Raw genomic sequence first — 12,881 nt, 5'->3', positions numbered from 1 at the left:
TCCCTGGTCTAGAGCTTATGTTTTGAGGGTTTTTTCTTTTTTATTTCAATGAGCCTACTTTTATTTTCAGAATCTGTAATTCAAACAAGTTCAACTACCTGTTGATTTTTGCCAAAGTTCATGCCTTCTTGGCCGATTCTCTGTCCCCATCTGGTCACCAGGTGTTCAGTGATCCACCTTCCTGCTGACTTGCCCTCAGATCAGCTCTCAGTGGTACTCCAAACTTCTAGAATCCCTGCTGTGCCTTCCATCTGGCCACCATGTTTGTCTGCCACCCCCCTCCTGGCTCTCAATTCACTACCCTTGCCACTCAGGTACTGAAGTAGCCTCATGTATGTGAATGAGACCTTTTTGTTTGACTATGGTTCTCTACCCTCTTGACCATTCTGGATTCAAACTGGATTAGCACAAGCCTGCTCTGTCCTGGGAAGTGAGACGAGAACGCTTCTGCCTTGGAATTCCTCACACTCACCTCATCCTTCCCATCAGCCCGCTAGAAGGTTGAAGGACGTCTGAGATCATCAGTGTACACCCCCAATGCCCATTTCCCCCTTTGTCTTTATTCCTCACAATCTCTTGGGACAAAAACTTTGGGCTTCTGTTTCAATCCCTTCATACCATACCCTCCTTCCTGTCCCCAGCCTCATGGCTAAGTGTTAAAGGTGGACAGGGTGTGTGATAAGACAGTCTGAAATGGTAAGTCCTTCTGAAATTACTCTATGTTACCCTGTTCAAAAACAGATGACAAGGTTACAGGGAATCTGGATGTGTTCACCTTTAAGGTTCTGTTGAATATAATTGGACATTTGATAATTTAAAGACTCATTAAGATACATATTTCGTTGCATAACATCTGTATAACAATTCACTGTCTATAAAATGCTCTAACATCTCACTTGGTCTTAAGCATGATGCTTGGGAGTTCAATGTCGTTATCATCTGTCATTCACGGATGAAGAGACTCTAGGTAGAGAGCCAGCATTCAAGCCCTTGTCCTGACCTGCATTCATGCTACAGTACCACACTGATCCCAGGGTAAAGATCATTTGGCTTGTTTCTAAATTTGTTATGTGCTTGTTAATAGAAAGCCCTTATGGAGAGATTGCCAGAGAAACCAGCTTTGCCTTGAGTTGTAACTCTTCACATTTCCACTCTTACATTCATTCATCTGAAGCCATTAACATTTTCAGTTATACCTGTTTTTTGTGTGTGTGGCATCTTTCCAGGTTTCTTTTTTTTTTTTTCCAGTTATTTGCATTTGACTTAGGTCAGTGTTTAGAAAGTGATCCCCCAGTCATATTGCTGTCAATAATGCACTGCATAGAAGAATATTGGAAATTATGTCATTAACATCCATTTTTAACTTTTTTAACGTCAGTTAACATCAGAATAACTGTGTGCTACTTCTTTAAATGCCTACCAGTTACAGGTGGAGGATACCCCAGACTGAACTGGGGTACCAACTGGCCTAACAGGTGTGAATGAGAGCCCAGCACTTCTTTTTTTTTTTTAAAGAATTTTTTTTTTATTTATTCATTTGAGACAGAGAGATACAGAGAGAGAGAGAGAGTAGGAGCAGTGGGGAGAGGCAGAGGGAGAGTGAGAAGCAGACTCCCCGCTAAGCAGGGAGCCTGATGAGGGGCTCGATCCCAGGACCTGGAGATCATGACCTGAGCTGAAGGCAGAAGCTTAACGACTGAGCCACCCAGGCGCCCCCGAGAGCCCAGCACTTCTTGACAGAGGATCTCATTTGTGGCCAGAGGGTCGAGTTTGTAGCATAGAATTGAGCAAAGTCAAATGGTCCATACATGGACTGTCTTCATATGCTCACACTTTGTAAGGTTTTGCTCTCTCCAACTTGCCCGGCTGGTATAGCAAGATCTGTGAATTAGAAATTCCTGTGCAAGAGAGTGGGGAACAGAAAAGAGAAGCTCTGTTTCCCTTCATGATAGAGAAGGTATCAGGGAAGAGGGGAAAATGGTTGGTTCATTTGGTAAACAAGAACTCCATGAGAAGCGCCTGGGCAGCTCAGTTGGTTAAGTGTCTGACTCTTGGTTTTGGCTCAGGTCATGATATTTGGGTCGTGAGAGCGAGTCCTGCCTCCAGCTCCCTGCTTGTCTGCTTGTCTCCATCTCCCTCTGCTCCTCCCCTCGCTTGTGTGGGTGCACTCTCTCTCTCTCTCTCTCAAATAAATAAATCTGGAAGGAAGGGAGGGAGGGAGGGAAGGAGGAAGGAAGGAAAAAAGAACAGAACTCCATGCATGTCTCCATCTTCTCTGCTCCTCCCCTCGCTTGTGCGGGTGCGTGCGCTCTCTCTCTCTCTCTCTCTCAAATAAATAAATCAGGAAGGACGGGTGGGAGGGAGGAAGGGAGGAAGGAAGGAAGGGAGGGAAAGAAGAAAAGAAAAGAAAAGAACTCCATGCACATGCGAGGTTCTGGAGAGAGGTGAACTGACAGACTGTGGAGAGAGAGAGGCTGTGGACAGCCTCAGGGAGAACTGAAGGTTTACTAGGTCATCTGCCTTGAAGAAAAGCTATTGACTTTCCAAAAGACTTTATCTACTTCTGATCTATGTTTTACATGTTATTTTATAAACTGTTTTTTTTTTTAACTTAGCATTATCTTATGTGGACTTTCTATGTATTCACACAGCCTAACTATTTTTAATCCCATTGCATTAATAATTACATAGTTTACTTAAATATTTCTCTATTATTTACTAATCATGTGAGTGGTTTCCAGTTACTCCTTATTAAAAACGGTACAACTAAAACGGTATTTTTACAGTCTGTCTTTGAGTCCTGGTTCCAAAACTGGAATTACTGGATCATTATATGATTAGTCCTGTGTTTCTTTCTCAGATTGCCAGTTTGTTCTTTGAAAATATCATATTAATTTACAGCGTCACAAGGCCCACCAAACAGTGGGTTTTATTATCTTTAAAATTTTTTCCTCATTTTATCAGATGAGGCATTACCACATAGCCGTTTCATTTTGCTCAAGCCAAGCAGTATGCCAAATGTCAGTTTGCTATTTGTATTTTTTCTCCCAGAAACTCTATTCATATCTTCTGCCCACCTGTCATAGAGATTGGGTAATCACCTTCCACATTTATATGGTTTTAAAATATGTGAAATAGTTTAATTTTCTAATTAGCTCAATCGTTTTCATCTTATTTACTGCCTTTAGCCAGTAAAAATATATTGGGATCTGCAGTGTGTCACCTACATCTAAGGATATTTTTCCCTCAGTTGTATGTACTGTTGTACTTACATAAAGGAGTCAGATCTGAGCTGTCACCGGGGTGACAGGTGCTGCCCCAGGGGGTGGGTCAAAATCAGGAAACAGATCAGCTGGGGTGGCCTGGCGTTGGGCTGTCCGGCCAAGGCTGGGAGTTCAGTAGAGATGCTGGAGTTGATAAAGAATAATAATCCATGACACATTTGTCAAGTCATATCAAGAAGCGGGCTAGAAATCAAAGCGAGGCGAGTATGGGACAAAAATATGCTTTTGTGCTCAGGCTGAGCTTTCTTAGCCTCCTGCCCTCATCTTAGAGAAACAAAGTTCCTGGAACGTGTGGTGGTTCCTGGCACCGCTGCCCCTGGCCACTGAGTCTCTGTTCTTTAACTAGTGGTGGAATCATCAAAAATCAATGAAAATGACGTAGGGTGAGTGCACATTAAAAACAGGGGTTCATATCAGCTCTTGCACCACTCCTGTTTTAAGATTGGAGCAGTTGTGCAGATAAATGCTGTGTGTGTGTGTGCGCACGTGTGCATGTGTGTAAAATGTATCCTCTTACAAACTTAACTTTTTCTCCACAAAATATCTGTTGACTTATGTGGTTCTGTGAATTGAAATAGCTATTTTTTTTCAAATCTGCCTCAAATGTGTGCTTTCCCTTTTAAATACAATTCACTGAAATATTTTCTTTCTAGTCTCCGGAGAATACAGAGGGCAAGGATGGATCCAAAGTAACTAAACAGGAGGTAAGTGTATCTTTGACATCCTGTATTTAATTATTTTAACTGAAATTTTTAAATATTGCTAGGATTGTCTACATCTGAGTGAATGCAATTCTGAATAAGGTTGTTGAGACTACATAAACCAGAGATAAAAGTGTCACTGTGGAGTGTCTCTTGGCCTAGGTAAATTTCAGTTGGGTACAGTGGTGCAGCATTTTCCACTTACTATGTTGTTTATGTTTCTACCTGTCGGTCTTACTATCTCGTAAAGTGGATACTGAGAATTCCTTCTGGGCAAAGAGCGAGATAATAGGTAAATTCATCAAGGAGAACAAAGTCTGCCTTTCACAGCAAGGAAATGAAAGACTGTTGATTTAATAAATTCTCCGCTCCGATGAGTGAATTATAAATTCCTTTTTTTAATGCTGAATATTTCCTAAAAGGAGTCATCTCTAAAGTAAAAAACTGTGAAAAGACACACAGAATGTCAAAATATTAAAGTTTTTTTTTTAATCAGTAAAATTCTTAGGGCTTAGGATAGTTAATTAGGTAACAATTCAAAGAAACTGTGTATTAAAAGGTATGTGCTAAGGTGAGCGCTGTGAATTTTATAAGAATGATGAATCACAGACCTGTACCCCTGAAACAAATAATACATTATATATTAATAAAAAAAAATGGACTCAAAAAAAAAATAAATAAAGTACAGAAACCTCCAAAAAGCTAAGAAATGGAGAGAGATGGTTGCATTTACCCACCGTGGTAATATGAACTTCTAAAAGGAGATGGATGAAAAAGTAGCAGATTAGATGCTAACTCTGATGACAGCCATTCACTTTTGCAGAGCTTCACAGTGTGTAAAAAAACTGCAGCTCTTACCCTTGAGCTTATAAACTAAAAGGGTCATGTGAAAGTCAGAAACAGTATCTGGTTATAGATTCTTTGGGTGATTCATACTGTGGTTTAATAATTCAGAGGAGTTTGTCATGATAGCAGAACCCCTCCACAAAATTTGTACAAGGGAATTTGTTCTGCCAAATGGAAAATCTTTAACAGAATCTATAACTAAATTAATTTAAAAGCAAAACAAACAAAACTGCCTGTAACCAAGGCCCCACCATCATTTCCAGCATTCAGTGTCTAACAGAGTTTGGGAGGTGAAGTTTGTGGTCCCCTGTCAAGTTACTAAACAAACACTAGAATCAACCAAAAAATGACAAATGCATGGATTTTCCTGAAAATGGCAAAATGTAATTTGTAGGACAGTTGGCTAAGTGTAACAAATCTTAATGTAATTTTTAGATTTGGACACAAACCGCATTTGGATTTTTCCTTAGGAACTGCTATTTAAATTGATCTGTCAGTCAGAAAACCTAGAAACCATTACACACAATAGATCTTGGAGAGTATAAACAGTCTTTCCAATCCTTCTACACAGAGCAGTCAAGCTGGTTAGAATATATGTAAGAGATTCTTGCTTATCCAGCTGTCTTATACGTATTATTTTAGCCTCAGAATTTTAATTATTTGTGTTATTTATATATTTTATATTATTTTTAACAATTTACTTTATGTTATTATATATATTATTGCTAACAAAAATTGTTCCTAGAAAAAACTCTTACCATGTCATTTAAGCCAAGACCAGATTAAAACTCATGATTTGTCTTCAGGACATCAACACAATTGTTTGAAAAGTGAAAAGGTCAGTCAGTTAGCTGGTGGGTTAGGGTAAAAGAACTGTCAGACAGTATATTGATTGATTTTTCCCCCCCACTGAATTGACTGAATTTTCTAGTTATGTCATTGAATATGCACAGGCTTGACTATGGGGAATAGGTATCAGTTACAAAGAGGGATCCTCTTTTGAAAATCCTCTTCCACTGCCATGATATTTCAAGGGCATGGTGCAGAGTATAGTTTTTGGACAATAAGCGACCACAAAAATATGTTAAAAGCATCACACTTGGCAGTTTACAAAGCCCTTTCACGTTCATTATTTTATCTGATCATTACAATAACCCTGAAATGAGGGCAGAGTACATTCACTCCTCAACAGAAATGTACTGTGCACCTGTGATGTGCCAAGCACTGTTCTAGGGTCTGCAGTTTCCACAGTGAACAAAAGAAGCCAAAATCTCTTCCTTCATGGAGCTTCCATTTTAGTGGAAAGAGAAAGGGAGTAAAATAAAATCACTGGATATTTGCTATGAAGAAAAATAAAGCCAGGAAAGGGAATAATGAATATCAGGGAAATGCTATGTTTGATAACAGGCAGATATTATTATTTCCAGCTTTTTACTAGAGGAAACAAGGTCCTGAGAGAAATACATTATTTTCCACAGATGTCACAACTTGTGTATTGCAAAACCAGGAAAAATATCTGAGTCTCCTGATTCAAAATCCTATGTCCTCATGCCACTTTTGTGGTAATCATAAATCTGGCTATCCAGTGCCATTTTTCTGTCCTCTCCATTCCCCAGCCAAGGCTCTGCTATCCATCTTTCCCCACTTCCCAGTTTTCCAAAAAGGTAATTTCTATTTGGCTCCTCATTCGTCTTTGGAAATTAAGAGCAGCTTGACTTCTGGCTTTGCCTTTGAGTACACATGGTCCCTGACTTGTGATGGTCTGACTTAATTTTTTGGCTTTACTGTGGTGAGAAAGCAATGCTCATTCAGTAGAAACCATGCTTTCGGTTTTGCTCTTTTCCCAGGCTATCTTTATGTGGTGTGACGCTCGCCTGTGATGCCGGGAGGTGGCCATGAGCCGCAGCTCCCAGGCAGCCCTACGATTGCGAGGGTCGACAACCCATCCGTGTACAACCCTTCTGTACCTAGACAACCGTTCTGTTTTTCACTTTCCGGATAGTACTCAATAAATTACGTGGGGTATTCAACACTTTATTATAAAACAGGCTTTGTGTAAGATAACGGTGCCCAACTGTGGGCTAATATACATGTTCTGGGCACATTTAAGAGAGGCTAGTCTAAGCTATGATGTTTGGTAGGTTGAGTGTATTAAATGCATTCTCAACTTACGATGGGTTTATGAGGATGTAACTCCATTGGAAGTTGAGGAAGATCTGTACATGGTCAGGCTTAGGAGCATTAAGAAATCTTATAAAAATAAACATACTTCCAAATCCCATTGGAATGGCCCATATGTTTCAAGCAGTATTCAGCAAAGTCCAGTGATTCTACTTGAATCCAGCTATCCCAGTGAACTTAGTTGTAGTGAAGTTAGACTTCCACGTTCTTTTGCAACCAGGATGCTAAAGTAAAAGACTCTGTGTCTTTCAGAGTAGCCTTCACCAGAATTTGCTCCAACCCAGGGAGTGATCAGTTACTCAAATGCTTATTAAAGAATTTCGTTGTGCCCAGCCCCTATACACCACAGTGACAAACCCTCCCATATCTTGTCTCTGTAATTCTTGGTGACGTGTCATTCTGAAAGTCTTCTTTCCTCCTCTGAGAACCACTCTTTTGGCCACTTCTCACAAGGAGTCAGTCAACAAATTGAGAGAAATTCTTACTTTTTTTTTTTTCATAGTGGTCCTGCCCAACGGTCCGAGTCTCAAATGAATACTTAAAATGCTAGTGCTTTAAGGAGAAAAAACTGGCAGTCTTGTCCACGTTACAGCCAATAAATACAGCCCGGTCATTTATAGATTTTAAGGCTGTGCAAGCTGATGGAAGCTTCCAGGAAGGTGAACAAACTTGCATGCATAAGCTGCTGCCTGTGAGTGCAAGGTCTGTCTCAGCCTCCACTGTTTGCAGTGAAAAAGAAAATCTCTTATGGTCACTGGAAAGGGAAATTTAAGAAAAGTCCTTCTTAAATAGCATAGAAAGAAGAGCCAGTAAATTTTAGACAGAAAGTCATGAAATGATTTTACAGTAAAAGATGTGCTTTTTCGAGACGGTTGGTTTCGACAGCCTGGAGAGGCAGACCTTGTTTTTGCATTAATTTCCTAGGCTTGTTATTTCGAAACTCTTGTACTGGGCCTGAATTAAAAAAACGTAGGGAGTCCTCTGGATCAGAACGGCTTTGGGGCCCAGCAGAATAGTGCTTGCTTGGGGTTGGAGTATCTCTGGAAATCCCAAAGCGGTCTCTGACGTCTGCCTCTTCGGTATGCTCAAGGGATCACAGCGAGAGCAGAGGAACTGCAGCACCAGAGTTGGAAATTTTTCACATGGTTTGGCCTCGCTTCTGTGAGATTTTACTCACGACCACTACTTGGTGGATAGGAAGGCAGTTTAAGTAGTGGTGTATTTGGCGTCTTTTCAGATCCCATCCTGGACGGTAGCTGAGCAGTGGCCTCGGCACGGCTCCCCTCCAGTTCCCACTACTACACATTTCTGGTGCATATGCATTCTGCTCACCTCAGCATTTCGTGAGGGCCCCCGCTGGGCACTGGAGCTACGGAACTGCCAGACAAGAGGGTCTTGTGCAGTAGGGGTACAGACAGGAGACAGATGAGGTGACCAGTGAGGTAAGGCCGATGCCGTACATACGTAGACACCAGCTGGAGAGGGATTCAGATAAGGTCCGTTCACCCCTCTTGAGCATAGAGGTGGCCATTTTTTCTCTCAGAGTGTCTCTTTCTGAGCACTCTTCTACCAGCGGGGCTTCACCTGGGAGAGGGTGGGGTAGTTCTTGAGGCCATACAGAAGCATCAAAGCTGAGCTCTGTTTGGTAATTAGTGGATGCTCCGAGAGCATTCTGAAGAAGCACAAGTTACTTGCTGGCTGATTCAGTTGCTAATGTTGTCTTTTTTTGGTGATACCCAGTTCGTTGCAGTTCACCATCCTGAGAAAGGCATCACAGGATTTGGGTTCTGGTTCCCTGTGACTCATGGGTGCATTGTCATGAATGCATCCGTGATAATCCTAGCAGACACCATGGTGTTTCCTATGGAGCATCTGATACAGGCACTCCTCCCATACTAAGCGTCGAGCTGTACGTCCTCTTACCCTGTGCAGTGAATATATCACGGCTACCACTTCACCGGCCCCGTCTCCAGTCTCTGCATATTCTGTTAGCTGGCCTGAAGTCCAGCTCTGCTTTTTTCCCTGAGACCCCAGGGTTAAAATTATTCATGGAGGCTCTGGCCCTTCGTTTCCTTCTGTAGTTGAAAGGAAGATGAATTTAGCTTCCTCCAGCTATTTTCAGGAAGAAAGTTCTTAGATGTGAAGATGGCAAGAAATATTTCTTCCAGTTTGGCCTGACCAGCTGACCTGCACTGACCTAAGCACAGCTTCAAGAATTCCATAATTCCGGGGCGCCTGGGTGGCTCAGTTGGTTAAGTGACTGCCTTCGGCTCAGGTCATGATCCTGGAGTCCCGGAATCGAGTCCCACATCGGGCTCCCTGCTCGGCAGGGAGTCTGCTTCTCCCTCTGACCCTCCCCCCTCTCATGTGCTCTCTCTCATTCTCTCTCTCTAAAATAAATAAATAAAATCTTTAAAAAAAAAAAAAAGAATCCCATAATTCCTTGCAGTTGTGGCATGGGTTCCTACCGACCATCTTTGCTGACCCCCTTAAAACAATTATTTGAAACATTTAAGCTATCGTAATGAGGCAAAGTCTGCATAAGGCAGCAAGGATTAGGCAAAAGATCGAGTTCATTTTTTCAGCACATCCTTTTGAGAATCTACTATGTGTTAGGTGGAACATACACTGTGTTCTGCCAGAGACAGAGCAGTGAGTACAACAGACAAAAAGTATGGAGTATTTATTTCTGGAACACTTTTAAAGAAAGGCAGCTGTACTTTCAGAATGTGAAATCCCTTGGGGAGCCATCTTTTGCTGATGGTAAGTAGAGTATCAGTTCTGTGTGCTTCTTTCTGAAATGCCTACAACAGTTTGGCTATTTTAAATTTTCTTTGCAGTCTCATTTGCTTAATTTGTGCTGTCCTTGAAAAGATTTCCTGAAAAATACCGATCTCAATCTAGTTTTTCTAAATTTTCTAAACGTCCAAACTGAAAGATGAGTGAATTTTGGGGGCCCCCGGGTGGCTTAGTCAGTTAAGCATCTGCCTTCGGCTCAGGTCATGATCTCAGGGTCCTGGGATGGAGCCCCACGTCTGCTCACCCAGGAGTCTGCTTCTCCTTTTCCCCCTGACCCTCCCCCGATGCTCGTGCTCTCGCTCATTCTCTCTCTCTCAAATGAATAAATTTTTAAAAATCTTTATCAAAAAAAGATTAGTGGGCTTTTTACTCTGTTTAAATCTTTAGTTAAACGTATGCATTTAGCAGATAAATAAATATAAATACCTGTTACAGGTAAAAGGAAGTCTTTCTTATTAACTGCCTAAGATTTATCATCATTCTCCTTTCTAGCATAGTAACAAGTCAGGGAACTCCTACTTTTGTTTCTACACAATTATATACGTCTTTTTTTCTATTAATGTATAAGTTTTAGTTCTGTTTGTAAGGAACAAGAGTCAGACTGGAACTAAGTTCTTAAGCAGCTCCTCAATGCTCCTGTTGTTCATTTTATCACAAAAGGAGATTATGGGTCAGAACCTAAATTAATCTTCCTTTCTTTTTCTTGCCCACAACACCCTTAGTTAGGAGAGGCCATTTCTTTGAATAGTGTGTCTACACGTCTTTAGAAAACTTCCTCTTGAGTATTGTGGTACCCAGGGCACTTGAAGGGCCCACCTGGAGAGGGTAATGGGAGCCATACCATAATACTCTTTCAACAAAGTCAGATATCAGGAATGAATTTTTAAAAACCAACTTGGTTTGGTATAATACGAATACATATTTTTTTCATTTCCTTTGTAGCCCACTAGACGGTCTGCCAGATTGTCCGCGGTGAGTACTTTAGAACCCCCTTGTTGTTAGTTCTTATGAGTCCATGTTCCCTCTGTTCAGGACGAAGCAGCAGAAGGAAGATTAAGGTATTATTTCCCTTGAGTTTTTTTATTTCCTTTTTGGAAATTACCTGGGTCAGAATTTCTAGCAAACGTGACCAGTGTTGCCAAGCAATTTACTTGAGCAGATAGGTCATTGAAAAGTCACACGGCCACCCCCATTACCAAGAGTATAAAGCCTGGGAAGTAGTTGGACATTGCTAGATCTCTGCAACAAAAGAAGCACATTAAGCCAAGTCCTACCTCCTGATTCCACATGATGTGCTAAGGTGGACAAGAATTCGGAGTCTCCGCGGCTCATGCTTCCATCAGAATGTGCTGAAAGCTATCAGAATCCATGTGCTGTAGCCTCATTTCAGAACCAGAGAATCTTTGAAAAAGTAATGATTCCACTTTGCCACTCAAGAGTCTCCCACTGTGGGTGATGCTCCTCCTTGCTGTCCTGCCGGTGTACCAGTCCTCACTCCGCCAAGACAGGTAGTCAGCCTGGCTCGCTGGTGGAGAATTTGGTTGAAATAGCTGCCCCCCAGGCTGCGCACTGAGATGTAGGGAGAAAGGCGTTGGCCTCTTGGCCGCCAGGAGCTGCTCGCTCCTTTGGCCTTCAGGGAAGCATGGCTTCCATCCTCGGCCAACACCTGTGCCTGGCACAGAGCAGGGAATAAATGCAGAAATGTTTAATTAGGGCACTGACAAGTTCAGAGGTATAGCCGAGTTTGGGTTGGGTGAGGCAGCGCTTCACGTGAGTCCCAACCTAAGGAAGCGATATTAGAGTCGCCCGAAAGATTAAGAGCCGGGAGGTGTGTGTGTACACAGTTAAACTGGATTCTTCTGCAGCCCCCTTAAGACGGTGTGCTCTGTCCAATATTAACTTTCACCAGGGTTCAGTAGTTACATTTTAACTTTTGTTAGGCTTAACTGTAGATTATACTACAAGCCGCTGTAGTCCGTGGATCTCTAGCCCATTAAGGGAGTAGACCCCCTAAATCAAATAAAAACCAAAATTTAAAACCAAGCTTTTCCTGAGTACCATGAACCAGCAGTAGAAGCACCTTCCACCGAGATCATTGCCCGAGCACCTTCCACCGAGATCATCTGCTGACACAGAGCCTCCTCAGTGGCCAGTGGGACTACAGACTGCAGAACCTCATCCTTTCTTGTCCCATCAACACGCTTGAATGCTGAATCTCTTACAGAAAATATAAAAGAAAATTATTTGCTGTAAATTGTGAAAACAAATATATGTTAATACAATATATCAAAGCCTGATACAACACAATTTTTTAAGTCCTGAAAATGTAGGAGCTCTGCAAGCTGCTGTATTTGGGGAATAGACTACAGATTTAGGGTGGTAAGATTAATAAAAACACCCCTTATTTCTCAAGCCGTTTTCTTTTTGTATTTGAAAAGTCATGTCTAACAGCCAGTCTTCTGGAATTGCACTGTCTACGATTTCCCTTTATGCCCTTGATGAACAGGGCCAGATTCAATATGAACCTGAACCACCTAGAGGCATTGCGGAGGAATTTTTCTCCAGAGGGGAAGACCTTGGGTGGTGTTTTCTGCTTAAAAGCCATTCTCCCTAGTGCTCCGAGAGAAGTACACTTATTTTTTTCTAGCTTGATGAGAGAAATATTTGCCCTAAAATAGCTATAGAAAACCAGAGGCTTAAACCCGTTATCTTCCCCAGTGTCCCCACGTGCACCCTGGTCTAGGAGCCCTGGTAAGCAGGAGAGGGCTGAAGCCCCAAATGGAGGGGACCTTGGCCACAGGGTAGGCACTGCTCAGGGCAATGGGGAAGAGAACCACGTGAATCAAGAGGAAAATAGTCACTTTGTGGACTCTTTGGCTAAGTTTAAGAAAAATCTTAAACTTTGGAAGCTAACAGTGGACATTTTATTATTATAATTGTGTTCTTAATAAAGAGCTCTAGGAGCAAGTGAGCCCAGTGTCTGGGTGGGTGAGAGATTCTTCTCTCACCTTGAGCTGGCATTGGAGAGGATGAAAGTAGAAGAAGCTTGGCTACAGAACTTGAAATCAAC

General features: G+C 41.9%; 1 protein-coding gene across 6 annotated transcripts in view; it reads left to right on the top strand.

Moving 5' to 3' along the window:
- Positions 1 to 12,881, top strand: part of HMGN3 (high mobility group nucleosomal binding domain 3) — a 31,666-nt gene that overhangs the window by 15,728 nt on the left and 3,057 nt on the right. For all 6 annotated transcript variants that reach the window (XM_034990517.1, XM_034990515.1, XM_034990513.1 and 3 more), the window contains exons 2-3: positions 3,938 to 3,988; positions 10,754 to 10,783. In XM_034990517.1, coding sequence (XP_034846408.1) covers positions 3,938 to 3,988; positions 10,754 to 10,783 — 81 coding nt within the window. The remainder of the gene's footprint in view (positions 1 to 3,937; positions 3,989 to 10,753; positions 10,784 to 12,881) is intronic.

Source organism: Mirounga leonina, unplaced genomic scaffold (genome assembly GCF_011800145.1).
Source record: "Mirounga leonina isolate KUSES-001 unplaced genomic scaffold, KU_Mleo_1.0 Mir_53, whole genome shotgun sequence".
NCBI lineage: Eukaryota > Metazoa > Chordata > Mammalia > Carnivora > Phocidae > Mirounga > Mirounga leonina.
This window is presented reverse-complemented; position numbering and strand designations above follow the sequence as displayed.